This window comes from Populus trichocarpa, chromosome 1 (genome assembly GCF_000002775.5).
Source record: "Populus trichocarpa isolate Nisqually-1 chromosome 1, P.trichocarpa_v4.1, whole genome shotgun sequence".
NCBI classification, from domain to species: Eukaryota; Viridiplantae; Streptophyta; class Magnoliopsida; order Malpighiales; family Salicaceae; genus Populus; species Populus trichocarpa.
This window is the reverse complement of record NC_037285.2, coordinates 31,090,107-31,102,460: the sequence shown is the minus strand read 5'-3', so window position 1 is coordinate 31,102,460 and position 12,354 is coordinate 31,090,107. Positions and strand designations below refer to the sequence as shown.

Genomic DNA, 12,354 nt, shown 5'->3' with positions numbered 1-12,354 from the left:
CAATCATTCCTCTGTTGCTCAGAGCCAAAGCCCATTATCAAAAACCACGCTAGCAAGTCCATGTTAAAAGTGAAAAACTTGGCCCAGTAAATCCTTCGCTCCATATGGTTTCAGAGAGGGCAGACTCTGCACGAGCCGTCGTCGTTTTACGTTTTTTCTTCTCACAATCTCAAAACAGGAACAAAGAGAAGAAGGCTGTGCAAAAATTCTCCACAGATCTCCAGTGAAGCAAAGAACACCTTGCCTGAAATCACAAAGAAGAAAAGGAAAAGCAAATCATCAAACGTGTTAGTACGTATATAAAAAAAGATGCTGCCTACAACATCGAAAGGGCGTGCATCATCGTCCTCCACTTCTCGAGTTAACTCCTCCACTTTCCCTCAATACCTCCGTCGAATTATCAAGGTCCTCTCCTCTCCTCTCCTCTCTCAAGATCTGACTTCCTTGTTGATATTTCTCATTTTTACTCCATCCAATTCTCAAAATTCACCTTCTCAATTATTAATTGCTTTCACAAATTGTGAATTTCCTCAGTGAATTGTGTGATTTCGCTGCTAGTTATTAAATATGGTTGCAATGACGTATGCCTCATCCAAGAGTCTTTAACGACTCGGTACTTTTTCTTATTAATGATTTTTTTTTGGTACCTAATTGCGAGTTTAGGGGGATTCATTCTGTAGTTTTTGGTGCTCGTCAATGTTACGGAGAAATCTGCTCATGCATCGTAGAATTTTGATGTTGATATCTGCTTTAATGATGCCTAAAGTGTGGATTTCGGCATTTACAAACCCTTGTCTTTTGCTGTGCATTACAGTGGCAACAAATGGACATTGAATACACTTTCTGGCAAATGCTTTACTTGTGCACCTCACCGAAAGTTGTGTAAGTTTGCTTCACCTGAACTTACTCGCTACTGTCATTGCTGTTATGAGTATGATTAGGACTATGTTATCTTTTTATTGGTGTATAGTTGGAAATATGAGTGTTGAATCAGACATAACCATAAGGGCTTGGAGCATTGAGACTGTTATACCATCTTTCTTTCTTTCTTTTTAAAATTTTCTGCAAAACTTGCATGTAGAAGGGGAAAACCTTTACTTTTAACATTGGCTCAAACTTTGGATTAAGTTGTTTATAACTATTTTGTTTACTTTCTAGGTGGGAAGTTTCTAATTGAGTTATTATGTTTTGCATGCAGCTATCAGCATACGAAGTTTCACAAACGTAAGTTCATCTCCAAGTAAAGAATCTTTTATTTTTTCACTTGATGGTTGGCGACTAGAAACTGTTACTTTCCTGTGGTACATGGTTATTTGGAAATCAGAAAATCTTATTGACTATTTTTTAATATTTTTTTTGTAGTTTATCCCCCGTGTTTTGATCGAAAACCACTGGTTGTATTTTAGGCACCAAAATTTTAAAATGCAATATTGCATGATAATCTGATGCCTTGGATGTTATATTTGATTGTCTTTCTGGTTGAATTTTATCGAGCACTCATTGGAGGTCTCGAACTATGAAATTTTCTGTAGAAAATTACATGCACTTTGAAAAAACTTTACTTTACTTTTTTTTTTCCTCTCCAGAAACTAAGAATCAATGGGCACGTGATGACCCTGCTTTTGTTGTTATCTCCAGCCTCCTTTTGGCAGTCGCAGCTTTGGCTTATTGTGCTGCGTAAGTTTCCTGTCTTTAGGAACCTCTCCTGATTGACTGTTATAATGATGGTAAAAATAATAAATGACTTTCAAGCTCTCATCCTTTTTTTAACGAGAGACCTTCCAGGACCTCCTTTGTTTGGATTATTTTGAAATTTAAGCCTGCAGTTGTTAATTATGAGTATGCATGCCGAGACAATGCTCTTGGATGTCTAACTTCTTCCAAGTTTGGTAATGCTGCACATGCATGATTAGGCTGCATTTTGAATTTCGAACTTCCAAGTTAGCAATGTTATGGAAAAAACTTTCTAGTGCATTTTGTTTTTCTAGCCCTCGTTACTTATAGATTGTTTTGTTTTCTATTGCTGCATTCAATGAGTTATTTGAATGTTCCCTCCAGATTAAATCTTTGTTTGTCTCTTATTTTCATTTCAGGTATGACCACAGTGCTGGACATGCTGTTTTTGTAGTTATTTCTGTATTACTTTTTCATTTTTTAATTACTGGAGCTGGTCTGGCTACATGTTGTTGGTAAGAACCACTCTCCACCTGATAGTAAATATGTGCTTATCTTATTTTTCAGCTCTCCCAATATTTGATTGCCCTTATTAATAAATTAAATGACCATGTAAATGCAAATTTGGCATTTTAATAAATATATCGTTTTTGTCTTTAATTATCCGCACTTCCTATGTTGCCGCCAATGCCACAGGCCTTGCACATGATATTTAGTTGGTGAATTATATCTTGTTAATTGAAGCCAATGAAAGAATCGACTTTTACATGTGTGAAACTACAATGGAGAGAGAAGAGATTTTGTACCATTAGTAATATAATGCTTTGTGTATAATTAGATAATTGAGATACTTGTTCTGAAATCTGAAACTTGTAAAGCCTTCAATTCATCAAAATATTGTTTTACCACCTGGAGATGACATTAATTGCCTTGGTGATGCCTTCCCTTTTTGTAAGAATTTAATCCTAGATAAAGAAACTAATTCTGGATTTCTTTTGTTGATGCTTTTTTTTTTCTTTCTTCATTCATAATTAGATCTTTCACTTCTTGATTTCCTTCCCCTGCTTGTGTGATTAGATCTCGCACATGGATGCTACATCATGCTTGCCTAATAGTGATTCCATTTCTCAATTCCTTACAGGTTCCTAACTAATGCTTACCTTCGGGAGGAGGCTCCAAATAGTCATGTTGTTGAGCAACGGGTTGAATGGCAAGTCTAGAACTTCATGCTCTTGGTTGTTTTAGAAATATGTTCTTAACAGGTGTATGCATGTGAAATGTTTGCAAATCATTATAGATTTGCCCATTTCTGTCTCTGATGTTTTATAGATGCTATTTATCTTGCTTGTATTCCTCATTAATAACGCTTAGTGCTGACCCCTTTTGTCATTCTGCTTTCTGGTTGAAGGCTATATGCGTTTGATGTGCACTGCAATTCTTTCTTCCCAATGTTTGTCATGCTTTATGGTAAGTGCTATGTTAATATATGTTTCAGCTTTTAGTTCTTGAATCTCAGTTTATGCTACCAGAGTATTACTAATGTCCTGGTTTTGTTGCAGTTATACATTATTTCCTGTCACCCATTCTAGTTGCCCATGGTTTCATACCTGTATTGCTGTCGAACCTGCTGTTCATGGTGGCAGCCTCGTACTATCATTACCTCAACTTTTTAGGCTATTATGGTGAGCTAAATTTTCATAGTATCTGATTTAATGCTTTTCTGAACGGTTTTTTTCCTACAAAGGATCACTAGCATGCAAATTATTTAGAGATAACTTCAAGGTCTTGGATGAAGTGGTATCCATGTCATTACCTCAATTAAGTGTTTCGAGCAGCATTTTGGACCTAGATTGAACTGGAATGCTAAACCTGTTTCCTTAAAGCATCATCTTTTCCTAGTCTGAGTTAGAGCTTCTACCTGTTCTTGATATAAGCCTGAGTTGGACTGTGTTGACTTGGTCAGACTGATTACCCAGTTGGAAACCCTTGTTGAACTGCTGGAATTTCACCTTGTTGTTTTCAAGATTCATCATTGCATATTCTCTTGGAGCCTTGATCCAAGGCTGTGGAAATTAAAGTGCACAAACACTGGTATTAAACATGATGACACTATTGCCAAGGATGTTTCGATGTAATCACATCATGTGTTTTTTTATGAAATAAATGACCTATGAGATATTCTTATCACTTGTAATAGTGTAATAAACCGCACAAATGTTGTACATAAATAATAAAAGAGTTAAATGATAGAAAATAAAAATTGCAGTTGCTTAACTTTTTTGCATGAAAGATAGGTTTTAGGCGCCCATGAATGGCATTTAGGATATAGGTTTAGTTGAATAAGTTGACACCAAAAGATCCGTAGTATATATCTACTCCAGTATGATCCTGGATGAGGTTCTGACACCTTGCCTCCTGTTCTTTCTGGTTCAATCACTGGATCGGTTTTTGAAACACTGGGTCTTAGTGGCAGGAGCTCACTGCCAGAAATCCAGTGATTCTTTTCCGCTTCCAGAAAACAAAAGAAAGTCCTTGCTGAAGGGTTGCTAAACATGTTCAGTTGAGGGTTTTGCCTGGATATGGGTTCCAAACTTGGATGGCTATTAATTTTTTTTTTTTTTGCAGTAATGATAGAGCTGCTGACAACCTTAATCAATTAAGGTACTGATAACATGTCTTTAAATTATTGCAGTGTTGCCCTTCCTGGAGAGAACAACATTTTTCCTCTATCCAATCGGTCTTGTCATTGTCCTATCTCCTATTTGTAAGTACTTGAGTGCAATTTCTCACTGGACCTTGGTATCAGGTTGTTTTGTATCTCAACCTCTTAGTTCTTTCAACATTGCAGTGATTTTAAGTGGCTTCAATCCTTCAAGATATTTAATGAATGTGTACTTTAGTCAAAGGGTGTGATTTACTAAGCTAACACCTCGGGGGGCACATCTATGTGATGGGAGATAGTTCAGAGACTGCATCAACAATGGGTTGGCCATAATTTCTTCACATACATGTAGTAAAAGTGACGGAGGATTGCAAAATGAAGATCTTTGTAGCTTTCTTGTAGGCCTTTTCCCATTGCAAGTGGAAATCAAACCGATTGAAGGCAGGGTAGAATCGTTCTTTTTTTGACAGTCAATTTCATTGTTCAAGCGGATCTATTATTGAATGTAATGATTTGCAGATGTCTTTTATCTGGGAACGTGAATATGATAGATCCCTTTTCACGATGTAAATTGTATGCATCTTCTGCATCCTCCAACCGGGGCCGAGTAGCTGGATGTTATCATCAAAATGAAATCCATAATGTGATAGCCATTACTCTCGGCGCTGGCATATTTGATAAATGTTGCTGGGTAGTAGCTGCGGTGGATATTCTTTGTGCCATCTATTCCAATAATTCTCAGAGTTTTTGGCGCGCATAAGAGTGTTCTTCGTTGTTCGTAAGCACTATAAACTCGTTAATAGCCATTACCTATGGATTCATAATGACTGTCGTGCTGCCTATTTGCCATTTCGATCACATCGCGAGGTTGACAAATTTGGTCGCTTAGGTGGATGGGGTCAATATGTAAAGGGTTGCGTGTAGTGGTTGTTTTCAACCAGTTCGTGTTTTCCCAATGAAGAAAAAAAAGGCTACAAAATGTCAATGCTGTCATTATGTTTCATCCGTAATAAGGTAAAGTTTGAAAGACAATTCAATGCTATCAATGGATCATTTATCCTTGCGCTGCGGAACTGTAATGATTTTAGCTGGTTGTTTGATTATGCATACATAATCAATTATTTAATAATTTGATTATATTATTATAATCTTATTTATGTGTTATTGCATATTTACATGTATTATTCCTGTTTGTCTGAACAGAAATAACAATAGATCACGTATTCATGAAAAATGCTGAATCCAATTTTTGTAATTTTAGACGTGAAATCTAATCAAAATCCATTGAATCTAGCAAGATCTAAATGAAATAATTGAAAGAAATAACCCAGCACAATAATAGAGTATTTAGTTGTCAAAAACAAAGGCAAACAACAACCCATTAAACTTAGAAGACTGAAAATTAACTAAAATCAAATCCCATTACACCAACCTAACACTCTCCCAACAATATCATCAAGCAACCGGGAACATTATAGGTAAGCCTTGCATTTAATAGCTAACCCTTCCACATTCAACAAACCAGAAGAATGAGAGCCCACCAAACACCTATTGACCAGCCACAACTCAGCAACTCAAGCCAAGTCAAAACCCCTCAAACCAACTAGATCCATGAAGTCAAGACGGTGCCCCTCTTGGACAGTGCCATCAGCAAACCTAACCCTGAAGCCTCTCCCAAACCCAAAGATGCACTCGGCCGAGAACTAACATACCAAAAACCCCCATCTCATGGAAAGAAACTAACATGCAATCAGATCCCCAGTAACCCCAACTTCGCTCGAGAACGCAAAACGAATCCAGCTCTTCACGTGAGAAGAATTGCTTTAATCCATGGTGTATACACTCAGCAGCCATAGTAATTGACTGAGGGCCTTAAGTTTTTTTTTTTTTTTTTAATATGAAAAATACTTTTGTTCAAGGAAGGGAGCGTTTGGCTCTGCTGTTCAACCTGCTTTTCGGCGAATTTCAAATTTTTTTTTTTTTTTTTTTTTTGCTAAAATTGAGTGCGGTTTGTACCTTTTGGATCGTTTTGATGTGCTGATATCAAAAATGATTTTTAAAAAATAAAAAAACATCATTGGCATGTATTTCGGCACGAAAAGCTATTTGAAAAGCAACCACTACCACACTCCCAAACACCCTCTAAGCTTGCTGCCCGCAACATCGACAGCAAATCTGTATCTCACATCATTTTTCTCGAGCCTCTCGAATGCCATGTTGATATAATCCATTTTGATCACTTCAATCATGAAGGTCAATCCCTTTTCCATGCAGAACTCAAGCATCTCCTCTGTTTCCTTCATGCTCCCTATGAAGCTCCCAGTGATTGACTTTCTCCCTACACAAAAACTTGCATAAGAAGAGAAAGCACCTTATCAGGGATTATGGATTATAACAAATCTTTTCCTGATATCTTCTTAAATGAAAATTAAGTAGAAAACAGATAACTAGTGTTTGAAGTAAATGGAAAGAGACTCACCATGCATAACCATAGGTGTAACAAACTGCAATGGGGCATTAATAATACCCATCAAGATCAACTTGCCATCAAGTTTCAATAAAGAAAGGTAAGGCTCAAGAGGATGAACCACAGGCACAGTATCGATGATATATAGTCGAGTGAATCAGCTGCCTTATGCATGCCTTCCCCATCCGAGCTGACCAGGTGTTCATCAGCACCAAGATGTTCCAAAGCCTCCTCCCTCTTCTTATCAGAAGAACTAATCACAGTTACATGGTGTCCCATTGCCTTTGCTATCTTCACTCCCATTTGTCCTACTCCTCCAAGTCCTAAAATCCCTACTCTTAGCTCACTCTGTTTCAATCCAAAGTGTTTAAGTGGGCTGTAAACTTTCAATCCAGCGCGCAATACCGGTGCTGCTTGTTCTGGTGACATCCTGTTGGGAATTTTCTCCACAAATCTAAGGAAAATATCGAATTTTATCAAAACAAGCACAAGTTTTGCTTAATCAATAAATTTAGCTAAGAAAATTATAAAATCATTACAGTTTCAAATAAATATCATAATATTTAGTTAATATTTAATTTTAAAATTATTTATTGTTATTATCATATCATTTAATAAAAAACAATTAAAAAACTAAATTGTTAAATCCAGAAATTCAATGGAATCTATATACAGGATATAGATTAAACAAGTTACCCCGTGAAACTTGAATCAATTTAATATATCATTATTTTAATATTAAAAAAATATTATCTTGAATTTTCTATTAAAACCAAAACATACTTTTGATCTATCATCTAGTCTAGGTTACCTTGAATTTTTTTTTTTTTTCATGTTCTTTTGTTTTTATTCCACCAGTAACATAGCTGAGACAGTAAACTAGCTACAAACCAAGCTGTATCGGGTATTTTAACAATTTTGCCAAGATATTAATTAAATACTACCAACTAACGAGGACTTAGTATCTTTTCCCCTGCTCAAGAAAATACAAAATAAACATTTTTATTTTTTAAACTAGTGTAAAAAAGGAGCTCGTTGCAAATTTAAAATCTTAAAATTTTATCCAATATGTCACAAACCATGTTGCTTGTTCATTGGTTATCAAAGAAATATCACAACTTAACTAATTTAGATCTCCTAATCTCAGATCTTTACTTATTTTTATTATTTTAAATGTTTCTTTTTGGATTAAAATCTTATAATCTTGATCTCCAAATTTAATTTTTGGTAGTTAAGTGTAAGCGACACTGTTTATCATGTTCTACCATGAAAATTGCACTCAGAATTGTTATTTAGTTATCTACATTTGTTTTTGTGGAATTCTCTGTAAGGATCACAGGATCTCAAGGAAGTATTCTTTTAATCCAAATTTAGAGTAGACTAAGGCATCAAAAGGTCATCATCAGCCCAAGAACTCCGCCACCAGCATTTTCATGCTTGGAATTTCAGGATCACTAAAAGGAATGCCCCAACTTCATTCCTCGACTTGCTTCGAATATTTCTAAAAAGTTCCACACACCCACTACTTTCTGCAGAGATCGAGACTTAATTTCCTTTCGCTTTATTGGAGCTCCAAATTGCCACCACCTTCCTAGTTATCTCACACGGTTTGATTTGTTCGTTCTGTAGAAGGAAGAAAAATGGAAGCATTCACACGAGGAAATTCAAGTTCCAGCTTCCAAGATGAGAAATTGTGGGAAATTAGGGATAATCTTCTGCTTAAAAAAGGTGTGATGGAGATAACATACAAGCAATTCATTAAACCCCACTTGACTTTCGCGACGCAAACTATATTTTTCTGTCAACTTTCTTTTTAGATTTCAATTTCTCACAGTATTCTTCAAAGACTTTTACTCATTGAAACCAAATCTTTTTCAGTGGACACAAATCATCTATATCTAAATTGATATTTAATGAAATCTTCTTTTATTCTAACATGAAAAAAACACGGAGAAAGCAAATCAACTGACAAGGTTAAGTGAGAAAAAAACCCAAGACTTGTCAACAAGGAATGAAAAGGAAAGGAGGGAAACCGCATCAGGAAAAGATTAAAAAGATTTAGTCATTTATATCCTTGTCTGCGTAAGAAGCCATCTCCTGCATCATCACCATCATAATCGTCGTCATTGCATGCTTACCGCAAAGCCATCAACGCCAATTGCTCAAGATGGCTGAGGCCACCACTCCATTAATTTACATCGCCCGTCTAAATCATGACCAGTTCATGTCAACTAAGCAGAAAAGGACTCAATATAGAGCCACTAAACGACTTCATTAAGGCAGGACCTTGAAAATCAACTCCACTTTCTTATTTTATTAAACTCACAGTTCTTGAATCTCTACCGCCCCATAAGATAACTCTGCTTCTCCAATTCAGTAGCAAATATACTGACCGACAAGCATGCCAAGGCTGTGAATATGTCAAAAACGTGCACAATATTCAGGTCTTAATGGTATTATAACTTCTACACAAGTAAAAATAGAAATTAAAATATTACAGGAAAGTGGTCGAAGTAAGGTGATTAGAAAAGTGATCAACAAGCAGACAGTTGGCTTCAAGGAAGATAAACAATGCCAATTCATAGTATTGAACACGAAGCAGTTTTATTTTATTTATAAGAGGTTAAGAGAAGTCTTTCATAAATACATTTGTAACAGCAACATGTATAAAAGATATGTATGTATGTAGAAACCATGCTGAATGCACCAGACAACGGGTTAATATATATATATATATATATATATATATATATATATATATATATATATATATATATATATATATTGCAAATGACATTATATTAATATTAATATTGATGCAGAGAGAGGATCTTCTATAAGGTTTGGCATGTCGAGCCAGAAGGCTTAACCAACTTAGAAGTCATTGTAAAGTTAAACTAAAATGAAGATTAGTACAGCGAATGTTAGCTTCTCTTTTCAGACAAAAGAAGATTATATTAAGAGAAAAAATGAAGCCAAAAGAAAGAATTCTGATAGAGCAGCCCAATCCTGCTGAATATCAGTCAAGGAAACACGCAAAAGAAGAGCGGAGACTATTTTATGCCATTACAATGTTTTAAGTGCACCCAATTGTTGGTTTTTAATATACATTAACAAAAACTAAAATTATTGTATTCACTTGCACAGTGTTCGTGTTTTTTTAGATTAGTTTTTCTTTTCAATTTTATCTTTTAACATTGAATTTTTTAATCCTGATCTTATGATTCAGGTTACAGATTAAGTAGATTAGCTCGGGTTTTTTTGTTCTTTTTTTTTATTATTATTAATTTCATCATTCAACATCGAGTTTTCTTATCATAGTCTCATGACTCAAGCCACGAGTTTAGCGGATTTACTCGGGATTTTTTTGCTCTTTTTTTTTAATTTATCCTTCAATATTTGGTTCATTTGCAATTAGGCTTCAATTTTTTTTTTCATTTTACTTTTTATAAGGTTATCTCAGTTTCATTACCTTGGTCACAAGTTTGACAATTTAACCCGAGTTGAATCGAGTCTTTTTTTGGTCCTTTTTTATTGATTTGTTTTTTCAATTGCATCCTTCAACATTGGGTTGATTGAGAATTAGACTTCATAATTTGTTTTGATTTGCTTTCTATGAGGTTATTCTGATCACATGAACCGGGTTGTAGGTTTGACAAGTTAACCTAAGTTGACTCAAGTTGTTTGTTTTTGCGTTTTTTTAATTGATTTATTTTTAATTTAATCCTTAAAATTTGGATTGATTAGGAATTGAGTTTCATAATTTATTTTGATTTGCTTTTATGAGGTTGTCTTGGTTTTATGACACAAATCACGGATTTGACAAGTTAATCTGGGTTGACATAGGTTGATCCAATATGTTTCTGTCTCAAAATTTTAAATAAAGATGTCTTGAAATTCTTTTTAATCAAACAATGTTTTTAACATATGTCCAGGTTGTCTTTGAACCCGTCAAGTTGATTGGTTATATCGGGTCAACCTTTACACGATTTAATTTTTTTTACTAGAAAACACGTTAACAACACCAGCATCTGATTTTTTCTTATATTAAGAAAAATTAATCTGACCCGCAATATGGCATGAGCTAATTATCTAGTATACTACTAGTCATAGAACTGCTCTTTATGCGCAATATAGATAACTTCAGGAATTCTAACGTAAGCTTTAGAAAATGCAACATTAATATAGGTAAGTTTTTTGTTTGTAATTAGTACATATAACTTTCTTATATCATATTCTTGTTTGATTTTTGCATGATGTATTTGTTTACTAGAATAAATTCTGATTTACTTGTGGTTAAAAGGAAGGAAAAATAGTTCATTCGATGAAACTTATAATCTGCCTTTGAACATGCTTGTAAAACCATAAGCAATTTATCTTCAACAATCTCTTTAAAGAACATTATCTCAATACATAATTCAACATAAAGAAAAAGAGACCTAAAATTGTGAAGATCGTTGTTTTCTTTGAAAAGATGGAATCTAAGAGAAATGAAAGATGTTTTTAAAACCCTTGATATGCATATTGTTTTGTTATGAAAAAGGAAGGCAAAGACAAAGGTTGAAAGAAATGTTAAAGGTTGTAGAAGGAGAAGGGGAAAGGAATAGTCAGAAATGAGAGAGTTCAGGTCATTATGTTTTTCTTTTTCTAATATCATTCTCATTCTAATTGTTTGATTAAATTACAAAGAGAAAGAAGAGGTCCTATATATACATAAGGACTACTAACTAAGTCTATCCCACACAAAAAGAATGTTGCATGTAACCAGCTATATAACATGCTGGAAAGCTAAAGGAAAGGAAAAAGAATTCCCAACTAATTCCTATTGAAATAATGGAAATACAGTAATAAAATGGTAAAACAATTATCCTTTCTTTTCCAACAACTTTCTATCTTTCATATTCTTTAACATCCCCCTATAAGAGGGAGCATAGTAGTTGACTATGTCCATTTTGGACATGTGATAAGACAACAAGTATGCAAACAGAGGACTTTGTAGAGATGTGTGTAGTCTTCAAAATCCCTTCTTGAATTTTATTAGGGTTAAGGTGACAATCTAATTCAATGTGCTTGGTCCTTTCATGAAATACGAGGTTCGAAGCAATGTGCAACGCAACTTTATTATCGTAATGCAACACAACAACATGAGGATGAGAGACTTGAAGATCAGTTAGAAGAAAACAAAACCAAGTAATCTCTAAACTAGTGGTAGCCATGGCATGGTATTAAGCCTTCGTTGAAGAATGAGACATCATTGATTGCTTCTTGGATTTCTAAGAGACCAAAGATGAACCAAGAAAGACTTAAAATCCAGAAATGAAATACCTGGTGTCAGGATAAGATGCCCAGTCAAATCATAATAGGTTACAATGTCCAAGTTGCTTGAAGAGGGAAAGAAAAGCCCCTTCCTTAGAGTCCCTTTGATGTATTTGAGGATTTTGAATGCTGTTGTCAAGTGTAGATCAATAGGGTGATCCATTAATTGACTTAAGATTTGCACACTATAAGATATATCTGGTCTTGTGATTGTCAGGTATAGAAGTCTCCCAAT

At 34.7% G+C, this 12,354-nt stretch overlaps 1 protein-coding gene and 1 pseudogene across 1 annotated transcript; one reads left to right on the top strand and one right to left on the bottom strand.

Moving 5' to 3' along the window:
* Positions 1 to 116: 116 nt before the first annotated feature.
* Positions 117 to 4,907, top strand: LOC7492066 (uncharacterized). The gene is made up of 10 exons (XM_002298714.4): positions 117 to 405; positions 815 to 882; positions 1,199 to 1,224; positions 1,587 to 1,677; positions 2,094 to 2,189; positions 2,816 to 2,884; positions 3,083 to 3,141; positions 3,234 to 3,356; positions 4,367 to 4,438; positions 4,523 to 4,907. Exons 1-10 carry the CDS (start codon positions 310 to 312, stop codon positions 4,585 to 4,587), a joined length of 765 nt encoding a protein of 254 aa, XP_002298750.2. The 5' UTR covers positions 117 to 309; the 3' UTR covers positions 4,588 to 4,907.
* A 1,428-nt stretch (positions 4,908 to 6,335) lies between these two features.
* LOC18095187 (probable cinnamyl alcohol dehydrogenase) lies at positions 6,336 to 7,250 on the bottom strand (annotated as a pseudogene).
* Between the last annotated feature and the right edge of the window lie 5,104 nt (positions 7,251 to 12,354).